Below are 16,933 nucleotides of genomic sequence, written 5' to 3' on the forward strand. Positions count from 1 at the left end.
GATAACTTATAACCTATTTCTTATATTTCAAAAATTCCAACAGAATTGATACATTTATCCGTAAGAAGACACTGCAGAGTAAAGTGCCAGTTTGCTCTGCTTTTTATTGAAATTTTCATCATTTAGAGGTGTGGCTCAGCATTAATCACACTCTTTTAAATGGATTGTTTTATTATGCTTTTGAGAAATTAAAAAGAAAGAAATATATGAATTAATAGATTTAGATAGTTTTACAGACAAAATATTGTGAATAAGAATTAGTGAAAAATTTTAAAACACTTAGGTGGTTTTTAGCTTATATGTGATCCAAATATGATCAAAGAATTGAAAACATATATATACATGACTTCAAATTAATCACAAATTTTTTAATATTCAGCTCTGTGAATACTGCTTATGATGTATGTCATATGACATACATTTATTGTAGGAGTTAGCATGATTTTTCTAAACACCTGGTTATTTTAATGGTGTGGAAAACCATTTCTTTTGAAAAAGTTGATGAATGGACTGAACTGTTGACTGAATACTTTCAAATGCAACTTGATTTATGATTATTTCTTTAAAAGAAATGATCTGGATTAAAAGTAATGGGAAAATGCATTAATCGAAGATATAATGTACATTGCTTACCTTATTTAGTAACTTACATTCGTTTTCCAAATTTAGGACAACATTACTGCCTGAAGGATGTCTCTGACACTCCCCTCCCCCTTCAGGCTTGTTTAGATACATGTGCTCTGATTCCATAGCACACTGCGTTGTGTCGTACGTCCCCCACATTGCACTCTACCACTGGGACCTGTCCTCTCTCCTCCCTCTGAAAAATAAGGTCCTATGAGACTGGACCAGCCTCTTGTTTACAAGTGAACTCTAGACATCTTTCAGAGAGCACAGATTCTGAGACAGTTCTTAATACATGACAATAAATAAATGGAGGCTTACAAAACTTGGAAGCATGATTTCTGTTCATGGAAGTAGATCATAACACAATGTAAGGTGAGGACTATTCAGTTTATTTAAATATTCTAAATAATATAACATTAGAATATTTTGAAAAACTCAAATAAAACAAAGTAAGTTTAACCCAAAATTCAATTGTATCTCAAATTTTAATTAATCTTACTCTTATAATTTTTCAGAGACTTTTTAGCATCTTCTAGTCATTATTTGAAGTATACTTTGTTATGTTATGATAGAAGTATAAAATCCCTATTTTCTCATTTTTAATTTTATTTATTTATTTATTTATTTGAGAGGGAAAGACAAGAAGGGAGAGAGATGAGAAGCATTAACTCATAGTTGCAGCACTTTAGTTGTTCATTGACTGCTTCTCATATATTCCTTGACCAGGGGGCTCCAGCCAATTCAGTAACCCCTTGCTCACCAGTGACCTTGGGGTTCAAGCCAGCCACTTCTGGACTCAAGCCAGTGACCATGGGATAATGTAAATGATCTCATACTCAAACCAGTGACCTCGAGTTTTTGAACTGGGACCTCAGTGTCCCTGGTCAACACTCTGTCCACTGTGCCACCACCTGTCAGGCAATTGTTTCACTTTTTAATGAATATAAGTTTAGATATCATCTTTTTTTTATTATAATATCCAAACCATCCACCAGAAGATCTTGTTCACCTTTGGATATTTTTCTCCATAAAGGAAAACATTTTTAAATTAATATGACAATGAATTTTACATTGTGTATTGCAATTTGTGACTATGGTATAGCTTAATTTTAAGGAATACACAGTTTTTTAAAACAAATTCAAGTAAAAGAATATAAATACATAAAAACAGAAGTAATAAGTAATTTTCATGTAAACATGTAACTCTTTTTTCTCTTCCAAAGCTCTGTTTGTATCCAGCGTTAACACAATAACATATCTCAGGGGCTTATCATAAGTCCCCCCACCAAATACAAAGATTTTATATCCTAAGGAAGACAATTATAGTCTATCCTCAATTTTTATGCGTTGTTCAATGAATTGGATAAATGAAGAATATACTAGTGTAAAGCCATTTAGCTATGTGTACATCTTTTAAATGTCCAGTCTAAATATTATTCTCTTGAAACACTGCTTCTCATCCCCTTCACCTTTTATAGGAACTCAATTTTTTAAACAAAGGCATTTTGTGCCATGTCACACCACATGTTAAATAATTCATATCACATTTACTTTTGTAAAACTAATGGATATCTCATCTTTAACAATCTGTATGTTTTTCTGTTAATATATTATGTTCCGTGTGTTTAGTACACACATTTCTCTTAAGGGTACATACCCTTTATTAATACCAAAGCAATTCTGAAAATTTAGTAGTTAGCCCTTAGTTTCTATGATTTTTCAATAAATGTTATTTTTACTTGACATAAAAAATAAAATATTTTCAGAATCAGATACTTTATTTCTGTGATTCTAATTTTAGTGGATATAGCACAGTTCCGTGATACACACACTTAGATGAAGGTACACATACCTACATATACAGATACAGCTACATATTTATATCTATTTAAAATGAACATCCCCCTTTCCATGTATCTTTAGGAACAAGGGACTATGTATGTAACTCTGGCATGAGATCTCTTATAATAAAATGGAATGAGTAAGAACCAGCAGCTGGTTAACAAATAAATAAGGGGTCCTGGCCGGTTGGCTCAGTGGTAGAGCGTCGGCCTGGCATACAGGAGTCCCAGGTTCGATTCCCGGAAAGGGCACACAGGAGAAGCGCCCATCTGCTTCTCCACCCCTCCCCCTCTCCTGCCTCTCTGTCTCTCTCTTCCCCTCCTGCAGCCAAGGCTCCATTGGAGCAAAGATGGCCCAGGCGCTGAGGATGGCTCTGTGGCCTCTGCCTCAGGCGCTAGAGTGGCTCTGGTCACGACAGAGCAACGCCCCAGATGGGCAGAGCATTGCCCCCTGGTGGGCATGCCAGGTGGATCCTGGTCGGGCGCATGTGGGAGTCTAACTACCTCCCCGTTTCCAGCTTCAGAAAAATGCAAAAAAAAAAAAAAAAAATACATACATACATAAATAAATAAGGGATGAGGAAGTAAAAATCTGAATACAAATTTTTCTGAAATCTTTAAATATTTGCTAAAAAATATTGGGGGGAAAATAAGACAGTCAACTTGAGGTCAGGTTGTGTACACATACACATATGTATATATAGAAAGAGAATTTTTAAAGATGGAGGAGCTAATTAATTACCATATGTTATAGATGAGAGGGGATGCACTGACAGGGAAAGCTTATTGATATAAAACCAGGAGAGAATAATAGGTGGAGATCTATGAGAGAGGAGGGATTGAGATACAGATCATAGATTTCTGAAGTAGATAAACAAGAATTATATTTCTGGAAACATTGCTGTCCCACATTTAAAATGAATTCTACTATCAAGTTCAATAGTTTTTTCCTTTTCTTTTTTTTCTAACATGGGAAAACTTTGTTAAGCACATATTGGGCTTAACATTTTGTTAAGTACATATCTGGTATTTGCATGTTCTGGGTCCACTCAGTGAAAATAAATGACAAATACTTTTAATTCAGTTCAACTTTTGAATGTATGTATTTATATTTTGTTCAGACAACATTTAAATAGTCAATTGTTTATGTCAAGGACATATATGTGCATATAGCATATATGTATTTACCAAAAATAGTGTGTATATGTATGAGGGAGATTTTTTTTTCCACCATCTTCACATATAGCTTCAGATGGTTGTAGATGAATTGAGGAATCTTGTCTAACTTCCTCTCCTCTTTCAAACTTCCCGACCCTCCACCTCCCCACCCACTCCATCTGAGGCATTGGCAGCCACAGACACTGATATGAAAGGTGATTGTCTATCTTTGTCATCTAAGGATGTGTATGACAGACCAGTTCCATACCTATGAGATTTATATTTGTTACATAATAAATTTATCAACTCAGAGTTTCACTACCTACATTACCTTTAAATGACCAACGTATAAAAATGAAATTTGATAGATTTAAACATTTAAATTTTCAATACTCTTAAATAGTGTATACCATACTTGATTATAACTTTATTTAAAATATGCTTTTTAATAAAAAAGTTCACTTAAACCTTAAAATTGTCAAAACTGAAAAATCATAAAAAAAATCAATGAGCTTTAAGAAAAAATCCGAAAACAACTCTTAAATCCTACTTTTCCCCCAAGCCTCTTGCTTGGTGTTAATATGGCTGCTGAATGCTTCATTTACACTCATTTTTCATCTAGACGACATCAGAAATCACTCAGAGCACCCAGGTAGGTGTGATGAGGTGTGTCCAGAGAACTGATGAATGAGGCTGCAGATACACAGCACAGTTTAATGAGGCCAAAAAGTTTGAGAATTAGAACAGAATGTTTGGGTTCTTTTGCAAAATGTATTGCTCTTGGGAATGAATCGACCTGATTATAGATAGGTACAGCTTTAAACCGAATCCTTGTTAACCTCCCCACACAGCTGTTTCAAATTAAAATGAATTCACTTTCTAATCTTTACCTGCAGCAACGCCAATCCTTGGGGCTCACCCATGTGTACGAGACGTCCTTAAAAATGGTGCCAAAAGTAAAATGAACTTTGTCATAGAGTCCAAACAAATGAATAAAGAAAAGTAAAACCAGACACAAGGTTGAAAGACAATTTCCAGGCCTAGCAAAATTAAAGATAGTGGCTTTTCTGTAGAATAGCAAAGGGATTGGTTAGCATTACATACTTAAACTTGTCTAGTCAGCTAGAAAACAGTGCTCTGCTTCTTAGCTTAATTCTCAGAATTAATAAAAAAAGATGAAAGGCATTCAAAATTAATAAAATGAACATTTAAAAATAACAAGTAAATGAATGAGAACAAATTGGAAAAAGCGTATGCTGGAGAATAATTTTCAAAATAAAGAATACATAGCTATAAAGTTATAACCATCTGACAATAGATATATCACTTTTTAAATTTTTAAAAAATGTCTAATTTTTCTGTCAAATCCAAAGTAGAGAGCTATAATCTATAGCCTGAAAAACTATAAGGCAAATTACAAATGGCTGAATCTGTGTATGTGTTTTACACAGTAACAGTGACAATTGTCAATTTTTCAACAGATGATAGGGAAAATTATTTATGAAAAATAATTCATTGCCTTTTCTACTGTCTCTATCGGCTTCTTCAACAGGCAAGAATTAAGCCTTTGTAATGAATATTTAAACATATGATAGTCAAGGGCATTCAGACAAATGAACTACTTCTAAAAAGTATTATTTCAGATATTATGGCACTTTCAACAGTTTCCAAAAGATTTTTAGCTTTAGAGTATGAACTATACCTTGTAGTTAAAAATCAAATCTATTATCTATTGCTAGAGTTACTGTATTGCTGAAAACAGTAATTACAATGTAATATGGGTCCCACCAATTGAGACATTAGCAAAGGCTGATTATGTGCATGTATGTGCCTGTGTCCTCCTCTTTGACAGATTTATTTACATTTGCTTCTCTTTGAATAAAATTAATGTTGACATTGCTTAAACTAAGGAAAATCTTATCAGGTATATTTTCTTCAGATACATGTCATATAAAGTAATATGACTTTCGTGCATTTTATAGTCTTTAATATCTAGACTCTATTAAAAAACGAGGGTAAGAATTAAGCATGAAGTATATAATATGATATAAACCTTAGAGTGAAGAAAACGTGCTTAAAGTAATTTTTAGGTAGACTTGCACCACCTACAATTGGGAATGCCCGTTGTTTGGGTTAAGTTACTGAACCAGGATAGCCACACTGTTCTGCTTTCTATGTGGCTCCCTTTGTCTCAGGTTAGGTCTCTGCTTACACTATATGTCTGAAGAGGTGTCTTCCTGACTCCGTCTTTCTAGAGTGACCTCCTTTCCCCAGAATACCCTTTTATCATTCTCTATGCCAGCACCCTTTTTTCTTTTTGTTTTCTTTCCCCAGATTACCATTTAAAAAATTATTTTACTAATGTATTTGTTCACTCTTTGAATTTCCCTGTATTATAAGCTCTGTAAAGGTAGGCTTGTGTTAGTTTATAAACCAGCCATTGAAGCTTCAGTGGCTAGCACAGGGCTTGATACACAGTAGTTGCTAAATATTTACTGCTATATCAAACATATCAGTAAATATGCAATAAATATGCACCTGAGGTAAAACATAAGAAACTGTCTGGAAAATACTCAATAGCTTTGTTCTTTTAATAGGTAATCATTTAAAATGATATTTTTGTCTTATAATTGGAATATGGGGTAAAGCTGATATTCCATTCTTTATACATCATCTTATAAGTAGAGAGGGCCTGACCTGTGGTGGCGCAGTGGATAAAGTGTCGACCTAGAACACTGAGGTCGCCAGTTCAAAACCCTGGGTCAAGGCACAAATGGAAGTTGATGCTTTCTGCTCCACCCCCTTCTCTCTCTGTTTGTCTCTCTCGCTCCTCTCTAAAAAATGAATAAAAAATTTAAAAAGTATAGAGGGTTTAAGTTTATATAAAAAGTGATTGTATCATGGTAAATTTTTCATTTATCCTGATCAGTCCAACAAAGTTTTTCATGAGGATTCTCATTACTGGTGTCAGTAAGGTGCCTGGCATTACTCAGAAATAATATCTGAAATAAATCACTATATTGCTTATGTTCTGATCTCCAACTGACAGTGGTCTTTGTAGAGCTACAGGTGGCCTGGAAATGCAGTGTGCCCATAGCTTATTCTTTCTCTAGCAAGTTCTATAAGTGAAGGCAGAGAGAGGGAAAACTCAAAATTTCTTCCTTATAGCATGATGTGAAGGTGATTCATTATAACTGTTATAGCAAAATTTAAAATATCAACATAATTCCAAGCCATGTATCTGTGTTATGCATGCTTATGTAAGACATGTGAGAGAAATGTCAGCTTGTGTTTTAAGATCATGTATGCACAGCCAAACAACTATTGTATTTTGGGTTTTTTTTTCAAAATTGTTGTGTGTTGTTTACTTAAATCCAACAAACACTAATTAAATTCTTGCTTTTGTCAAACTCTTAGAAATTCATATAAAAATATTTCAAACAATTTAGACAATATTAGACTTTTTCTCAAAGCATATTGTAATATGCTAAATATAATAAAGTAAACCAAATTTATTCCTCTAGAAAGGCATTATTTTGAGTTATTTTAGTCCTTCTAGAGGCATGGAAGGCTAATTTCTCACTAATGGAAATGTTATTTCTTTGAATTCTGGTAGTTTGACTATCGAAGACATTTTAGTCATCATTGTCGTTGTTAAAATCATCATCATCTTCATTACCATAGTTGATATTTGTAGAGCTTATACTTTTTTATATAATACCATGTATTATTTCATTTTCAACTGGATTAATTGTATGATAAAAGCATTTTTATTATCATCATCCTCATCCCCACTTTGGAAATTGGGAAACCAGAATTTGAGAAGTTGGAAGTTACCAGCTGAAAGTTTTACAGCTGGTGACAGAATCAAGAATTTAAATGATGAACAATCCAGATTTCATAACCGTATGTGGTATGTGCCAGGCTGGTAGTCTCTCTTCTCCTGGGCTGCCCTGTGGCTATGCCAATCATCATTTATCCATCCAGGAACCTTCCTTCTAGTTGGCCAATGGGATTTTACCACTAGTGACTAGAGGACATGCTCCTCACAGACTTAACAGGCTAAAATGGATTAAACTAAGCTGTCCAAACTTTGCAGGCTGCAAGTACCTTTCAGATCATTAGGCTTTATAAAATATATTAAGTGTGAAAGGTGAATTTATACACTTTTATTTAATTAATAATATGTAAAACTAGAGATATAGGTTATTCAAATGCTCTGGATGCTGCTATCTTTGTGAGTTATGGAAACCACTGTAGAATTTTCTCCTAAAATATTTAGTCCAATCTTGTATTTTTATAGGCTTAATGCCAAAGGTTTTAGTACACATAGTAAATTAATAAAACCATTTCTGACATCATTTTTTCTAACATGTTTCGATAGCTGAAGTTTTTATTTTAGTTTTATTGGCTTTCTTTCTTCATAGTCTTATTTCCATTATTCCCTGGAGATTTGCCTATTGTAAATTAAATTTGAACTCTGAGTAACTGATAATTGTTGAGGTGACAGTTTCCAGTAACTGTGTTCTGCTGGGAAATGAGAAATTCCGATGGCTTTCTAAAATAGATTGACCCTATGGCTTTGGAAAAATCTTAATTGACGACAAGTATTTTTAGTCTTCAACAAACAAAATAAAATAAAAAATTGATTAGCAGAAGTCCAGAACTGTAGGATAAACTAATAAATCATTAGTGTGTTATATCAAATAAATCAGTAATATATTTTAAATGATTAAATCTGTTGTTAATTAAAAGTGTTCTCTGATCAAGTAGGCCAGACTTGATGTATCCACTTTATATTATAGAAATTATAATTTCTCTGTTCAGAGAACTGGTTTTTGAAACAACTGAAAGCTAAATTATGAAAATATGAGGTTAATAAGAACTGATTTTTAATTGTTTTAAGTTTAGGTTTTATTAAATATGCCTTCAGATTACTATTGCTTCTACACTTATATAATGAAGCATGAGTCAAGAATTATGAAAATTTCTTTTTGTTCTCTATTATTTACTACTCATAATGTAGTACATAAATGGCATGTGTATTAAGTATATTTTATTTTGCCTGCAAACATTTAACTCCATTGAGCAAGTCTTAATAACATAAAAATAGATTAAAAATTTACGATGATATAATGAAACTGCCCAGATTACCAATTGTGAGACAACTATAAACCCTGTTGTTGGGTTCTGTTCTGTTATAATTAATTGATTTACATGTCAGATGACATGACATTTCTTAGATCGCTCTGGTAAGAAGCTGAAACCACTCATTTGGCTATGAGCTTTTTCTTTTCATTAAACAAATATTCCATTATGGGTAAGGCACAGCAGTAGATAAAATAGCGCAGTCTTGGAACTGTTTTGACCTAATCCAATGTTTATTTAACACTGCCTTCCCACATTTTCTCTGTTAAAGATCTGGGCTCCAGCATTATGAAAAATATCTTTCAAAGCTATCTAGACTGTATATGTCTCATGTATTAACCTCACAGAAAAGAACATTTTGAAACACGAGCTTGTCTAAATTCAAACAGATTAGGTGAAGAACATTGGACAATTTTTCTAGGATTATTTCACTTAGAACAGAAAGTTCCCAGTATGCATTTGTTACGTGAATCTGGCATTGTGATTATAAATGTACTATGAGGCATAAATAAAGGAATTTTTTTCTCCACATATATTGACTTTGTCTTCATGAAGAGATGGTTTAAAGTAAGTAATTTGTTTAATTGAGATTTTTGATAAAATAGTTTGTGTGAGTGCACATTAAGTATTTTGAGTTATTTTGTTATGTCATTTTATTTGTTTTTATGTAAGATATCCAAACATACTAATAAGAAAAGAGCTCTAAAAAATGTACATCTTTGTGAGTATAATTTATGTTGGTTTTCAAATTGTGCAAATTTCAAGGAATTACTTTATTTTTTCTTTACCAAAAATTACAGTTAAACAAGAACTGTATATTTAAAGAAGTGGAAACCATCAGAAGGTGGGGGCGGGGTGGGTTAGCAATTATCTCTGAATTTGAGCATCTTTAATTTTAGAGTTCATTATTCCACAGGGTGGCAGTAACATAACATGGAATAGGAGGAATACTATGTACAAGTACAAGAGGAAAGTTAGTGTGTAAAAAGTCATCTTGTACATTTCACTAATTCATCATGTACATGCAGTATAAAATGTGCATTGCGTATGTTTATAGAATCAATGAAGTTAATTATTTCCTAATTAAATAATATGGATAAAGCAACACCAAGCTAAACATATGTAGTTATGGTATCTGTGATTGAAATGATTTTTACACTGATTTTTTTTTGTCATAAGAAAATTTAAAATTTTGAGTAATTCTTAGTAAATCTTTTCTCAACCAAATGTATATATTTAAAATTATTTTAGAAAATTTTAGATAATCTACAATCATTAAAAATCTACCTGCATCTGTTTGGGATATATATGTACATATGTGATGTTCGTGTGTGTGTGTCCACCAAGAGAAAAGCCAGTATCCTAGCTATATTATAAAGATTTTGTAAATATTGTAATGATAAGGCAGTTGCAGAAATATAAATAGAAAATTATAATTATACATTTATAATTATTGAGATTTTAGTAACCATTTGAAGTTTGGAAAATTTCAGAGAACAAGGTGTCTTTAAAAAATTTGACAGTTTGTAAACTGTGATTGAAAATTTTAAAAATGCTTTAATAAAGATCAAATATTTCAAGAATTAAAAATGTTGACAGTAAGGCAAATAAAAATTGAGAACAAAGCACATATTATACATTTTTTATATGGGAATGATTCAGTCAGTCAATGTAACATGTTCAATAGTCAAGAACCTATGTGAAAAATGAACAAAGACGGGAAAAAATGAGTGTGCTTTAAAATTTTATGAAATGATAATTGTGATAGAATGTACACTTCCACATGCAGCCCTGATCAGGAATTCCTAAATTTGGACTTCTGAGGGTTAGTTATATGGGGGTAAGAGTTTATTAGGAAAGCAAAGTTTTCTTTTACTAGTAAAATTTTTGGCCAATTTCAGTGTTTATTGGACTATTTGATGAATAACATCAGTTCAAAATAATGCCATGGTGTGTCTAAGTGTAGCCTCTATGTTACTAGAAATGCTTGCCTTCCAGAGATGTATTAGTCATAATAATCTATTTATTTATACTGCAAAGTATTTTATGAAAAGTATTTTTTTAGAGCAGTGTTGTGGAACGGGAACAACTAGAGGAAGCACTGTTTTAAGTTGAAAACTGGAGACGTGCTTTCGAGTGTCAATCATGACGGCAGCCCCACGTGCTTTCTGGAGCATCTGGGCCTGTTCCCACCCTGAATTACAATGACGGTTGTTCAGGGTATGGCAGTGAAACTGAATTATCAGTAGGGTGGCCAAGCTGCTTATAAAAGTATTTCCATTAGGAATAAGTTCAATTGTATAAGCAGTAACATTCCATTAAAGTATATAGGCAGCCTAAAAGATGATCCAGTAGAAGAATTTAAGAAAATGAAGACGTTGCATTTTGAGAGAGAGACAGAGACAGAGAAAGACTCACAGTGGTGTCACTAGTCACTAACTTAGAACGAGTATTTGTTCTTACAACTCGAGGTGATCAAAACTCAGCTGTGTTCACCAAATGGCTCACATAACTAGCTAAAAGCAAACCTAGACGACTTAAGGGTGGCTCGCATAAAACTTTACAAGTGAAACAGCAACATCCCCAATGTAATTTTGACGCGGGGATTGTTATAATGGGATTTCTGTGTGGCCAAGACGAGTGAAACAACAGAGAACAGATGTGAAATCTCTTTTGAGATTTGTGTTCTGCAATCATGTGGAAAAGATGAAACAGATGAAACAATTAGAAAATGTCAGTTCAAACAGTCAATCGACTTGAATTAGGGAAAAGCTCTTAACATAGTTCAAACCAGAACATGAAATCATGGAAAAGTGATTTTCTGCATGTTTATCTTTTAAAAAAGCTAACATGTGGAACATAGAATATTGGTTTACTTAGATTACTAAATTGGTAAAAATCAATATATGTTAAATATCCCTTTTATTAAATACTTCTTAAGATCATTAAATTTATCCTCTGTGTATTCATAGTATTATTTTAATTCAATGACTTCCAGTAAATATTTATAATAATTTAAAAAACATCTTAATTAAAATTTTAAATATAATGTAAGCATATATTATAGCATGTTAAAAACTTTTTTGATTCTCTTTAAAAATCCTAGGAGCTTAAAATCTTTATATATACCAATTTTCTTTAATAGAACATATGTAACTAATATAATTATACTTATACATCTTAAATATTTCTATAGTGTGAAAATAGCAAAACTATCACTAAATTTAAGTGCCCTAAGCAACTAAAAGTATAGAGACTTCCTTTATGAATACATTCTTCTAACCACATACTGGTAAAATAGGGAAATTTTTTGTGTGCAGGGATTAGATGTATGAACATGTTTTAAGCAAGTAAAACTGGTGAACATAGATTGGGCCTGAATGATGCTATTTCTACTAATGAAACCTTGGTCATGATTCTGCCATAACATCAGGATATGGTGCAGGACACCTAGGTACTACTTTAAATGTAGTAACTGAAAGCTATGGGGACATTGCTCTCTGGTGCCTTCCAGAATGCTTTACTGCTCTATTTTTCTTATCACATTAATCAAATGGAAAACATGTTTTTATTTTGTTTTTTCTTTACTTTAGCTATTTTTTTGTACAGTTAAATAAATTGTATGCAGCCTAACAGATACCTATTTTCCAATTCACCAGGTACGTGTATTCACATTTTCAGTTGGTCAACATAATTATGACAGAGGACCTATTCAGTGGATGGCCTGTGAAAATAAAGGTAACATATTTTTCCTCACTGCATTTTATTAGGAAAAAAATAATAAGTTGGTGGTTTTACATATTATTTTAAATAATCTAGAGTTTTAGCTAAATTTATAGGAATAGAAGCAAGAATAAGATCTTGAGTGTTTCCTAAGAAGAAAACACACAGCACAACAAACTTTGTGTTACATTAGACACCACTCCTATTATTATACATTTATAAAAGGATGCATTTTATTGAATGATACTTAAGGACACTTATCAAATATAACCTTACATAAAAAACTAAGAATGAAAAAGTATCTGAATTACATAAAACTTATAAATAAGATAGTGACATATATAAATTGTTTTCTATAGTTAAATTATTGATTTTTTAAAAATGTATTTTTATACCTTTCCAGGTAATATATATTTTGTGTAGTAAGTTTGTATTTCCTTTGTATTCAGAAAAATACAGGATGTTACTCAAAAAACAAGCAGTGATCACATAGCCATAAAAAGAACAATTCATTCTGAAAGTTATATTTAGGAAAATATTTCATATAATTATCAAATACTCATGATTATGCAAATTTGGTAATTTCCCCAATGAAAAAAATTTTTTTATAATACCAGATTCCTTACTGCTCTGTATAAAAATAACATTTGCCCTGGCCGGTTGGCTCAGTGGTAGAGCGTCGGCCTGGCATGCGGGGGACCCGGGTTTGATTCCCGGCCAGGGCACATAGGGAAAGTGCCCATTTGCTTCTCCACCCCCCTCTCCTTCATCTCTGTCTCTCTCTTCCCCTCCCACAGCCAAGGCTCCATTGGAGCAAAGATGGCCCGGGCGCTGGGGATGGCTCCTTGGCCTCTGCCCCAGGCGCTAGAGTGGCTCTGGTCGCGGCAGAGCGACGCCCCAGAGGGGCAGAGCATCGCCCCCTGGTGGGCAGAGCTTCGCCCCTGGTGGGCGTGCCGGGTGGATCCCGGTCGGGCGCATGCGGGAGTCTGTCTATCTCTCCCCGTTTCCAGCTTCAGAAAAATACAAAAAAAAAAATACAAAAAAAATAAATAAATAACATTTATTTTATACAATGTAAGATAATATAGCAAAATTTTTAATAAACTGTGCATTTGTATGAAAATACACATTTAATCAAACATTTTTCAAATTTATCAGTGATACTGTTTTAGTGTTTAAGTAATTAAGGCAAAAAACACTTTTCTTTCAAAGTCATCAATAATTGTATAACCTTTTATTATAATATTCTTGCATAAATATGTATTATATATGTTTCAGGTTATTATTATGAAATTCCTTCCATTGGAGCAATAAGAATCAATACTCAGGTATAGTTTTTTAAAGCTTGTTTAAATTATTTTACCAAATTGTAAGATATTTTCTGCTTCATACATAATAAATATGCAGAATATAAATGAAAATAAAAATATTTTATTACATCATGCATAATAGTACCTTTGATGAATATTATGGCAACATATTTGTTTTTATTTCATTAAAGTTACAAGTGTTTTCAAATATCCAGAATTTAGGTAGATAATATATAAATATATTATTCTTCTCAGATATGCAAAAACATCATACAAAATAAAATTAAATTTACTAATACTGTCAACTCCTGTAATTTGAACTAGATTCTATTGCAAATAATTTAAATGATTTTCTTCAATTTGTAGATCCCACAGAGAACATTAAACAATAATTATTCTTAACAAATTATATAAAATGCTACTCAGAATTCATCCCCATATGACCTCTGTAGATACATTTACATGTCTAAAATAAACTTACAACATGGAGATGATTTTTCTACAACTATTCATTTAAAAACATCCTTGTTAAATAACTTTGAACATTGAAACAAGCAAGGTAATTTAAATATATATTATTTTTAAGTATTTGTAAATTACTGTTAAAAATCATTACTCAATTTTGAACTTGAGGATCTGTAAAATAGACTGTCATATTTAGCATAGATGACCTGGAATGTGGGGAAGTGAATACTGACTGTACAAACTGTGAAATGAAACAGCAGCTGCATTCGACTCTGATGTCTAGATCTGGCACAGCTTTTCATTTATTTTTTGATATGTTTAAATGTAGTTTTGAATTTCAGCCAAACAAGCTGCGATATGAAAGCAAATACGTGTCTGCTTTATGATTTCAAATTAGTGCAGTTCCACCCAGGAAATCACAGAGCCTAAAATAGATTAGATTAATGTAAAATAATTCACAAGGAACATATTTCACTTATCATTGGCTCTTCCACAGAAAGAGAATGTTTTGATTGTTACTAAGAAAAACTGGGGTAGATATATTGTAGAAACAATATAAGTCAAATAATGTTGATTCAAAGTATGTAGACATACTATTTAGGGAGTGCCCAAAGTAGGAATTGAATGATTACATACATAATGTCTTAACAATTTTGATTCCATATTTATTTTTAATTCTAGATAATTTTCTTCTGTAAAGATGATTTTTTTTTTAACACAGCGTTCTTGGTTTGCTTTCATTTAACTTTGTCTTTAATAAATAGGAATATTTGGATGTTCTGGGAAGACCGATGGTTTTAGCAGGAGACAAAGCTAAGCAAGTCCAATGGACCAACGTGTACTTGGATGCGCTGGTAAGAGGCTGGCTATTCAGCCCAAACTGTCAGAATAAAAGCATACAGCCGACTTCTTTGTAGGAGACATTTTTGTTTTCCTCTTCACTGACTCTTTCTAAAAAACCTTCTATCACAACAGGTTTTACTAAATTACATGTAAAACTATACTTATGTGTAGTGGTAGAGAACCACAAATGTGAAGTCTTTTCTAATTGATCCATTGAGGATGTAATCTTTCCAACCTAGATTCTTAAATTAATGGCCATTTTAGTAACTTTTTCAATATTTATGTAAAAATATCCTGAAAGTTATGTGAATTAGTACCTATTACTACAGGTTTTGAACAAAAATTATGAAGTATTTTTAAAGTAGACTTTAGAAGCATGTGTAGCCTCTACAAATCAAGCCAGATTCAACAAAATTCAGCAGTTCATGCAATTAAACAAGCAAAACTCTTACTTATCCTGATTTTATCACAAACCTAATCTCTTCTTATATAATCTCTTGTTTTAGGGCAACCTATATATGTATAAAATAGGCCATTGAGGTGAACAAATCTGGTGTGTAATAACAAAAACAATTTAAGTTGTCCATTACACAATTAAAATTTTAGTACAGTTATTCCATTATATATTAAGGTGGTAGTTCTCAATGGTGGGTGATTTGGCCCTTCACAGGTTATTTGGGAATATCTAAAGATATTTCTAGCACAATGACTGGGGCAGAAAGGGTTCTATTGTCATCTAATGGATGAAAGCCAAGGATGCTGCTAAACATCCTACAATGTACAAGAGAGCTTCCTCCATCCCAAGCACACACACAAAGAATCATTCAGCTAAAAATATCTATAGGACCAAATTTGAGAAATCTTACTTCAATGTAACTTTGTTTTCCTGATATGGAAGTTATAGGTAGTAACTATTATACTGAAGATTCATTCATATGCTTAATCTTAATAAGATTTTATTAATGATTTTTCTAATGTAATATTAGAAAAAAAAATTAAGCTCTAAAAAATACATGCTGATTCAATAAGCCTTTCTCCTACTTGAAATTCAATTTTATACTGATTCTATATTTCTGAATGCAATGATGAACCCAAAGGGCAAAATGCAATCCACTTAAAATTACTTACCGTTTGGTTCTTGTAAAATAAACATACACAGGAAGTTAGAAGGAAAATAGGCACTATTAGCCGCAGCCTTGCGTGCTAAGACAGATAAAATGAAGCTTGCTTACCTCAGGCTTTAGTTAAAATTACTGTCCAGTGTTCCTTTTTGACGTCTCATATTTATTTAAGGTCACATAGTCATCTAAAGCTGTGGTCAAATTTTTACTTTCCCAAATCCATCATAGTACAGAGTATGATAGGAAGAGGCAATAATTAAGCCCTGATGTATTTCCTATGACCAGAAGTTCATTAACCAACATGTGTGCATTGCTGGTAAGGTTCTTACTGATAGCACAAATGACATTAGGAAGAAATCTTGGTTCTAAATATGCTGTTCTATAAGCTGAAACTAACTGATAAAAAAGAACACATAGAAGTATTCTTTTTACTGACTTGAAAATGTAAAGTGACCCATCTTTTATTTCTAATTTTTGTTTATAATTTCCACATAGCAAATTCAAAGCATATGCTAGTCAAAATAACAGTTATGTTAAGAAGAAAAAGGTGAAAATATTCCAAGACAAAATATAATAACCAGAATGAGCAAACAAAAAGATCTCTGGAAATTCAGAAGAAAGAAGCCATACAATGGGGGTTGGAGTAGGGTAAGGTTAAAAGATGGTGACATGTTAGCTGATTTATCACCCCAGGTAA

At 32.4% G+C, this 16,933-nt stretch overlaps 1 protein-coding gene across 11 annotated transcripts in view; it reads left to right on the plus strand.

Annotated features, from left to right (window-relative positions):
• Positions 1–16,933, plus strand: part of CACNA2D1 (calcium voltage-gated channel auxiliary subunit alpha2delta 1) — a 591,296-nt gene that overhangs the window by 495,404 nt on the left and 78,959 nt on the right. For all 11 annotated transcript variants that reach the window (XM_066238152.1, XM_066238142.1, XM_066238148.1 and 8 more), the window contains exons 13-15: positions 12,434–12,512; positions 13,776–13,825; positions 15,037–15,126. In XM_066238152.1, the coding sequence (XP_066094249.1) occupies positions 12,434–12,512; positions 13,776–13,825; positions 15,037–15,126 (219 nt within the window). The remainder of the gene's footprint in view (positions 1–12,433; positions 12,513–13,775; positions 13,826–15,036; positions 15,127–16,933) is intronic.

This window comes from Saccopteryx bilineata, chromosome 7 (genome assembly GCF_036850765.1).
Source record: "Saccopteryx bilineata isolate mSacBil1 chromosome 7, mSacBil1_pri_phased_curated, whole genome shotgun sequence".
NCBI lineage: Eukaryota > Metazoa > Chordata > Mammalia > Chiroptera > Emballonuridae > Saccopteryx > Saccopteryx bilineata.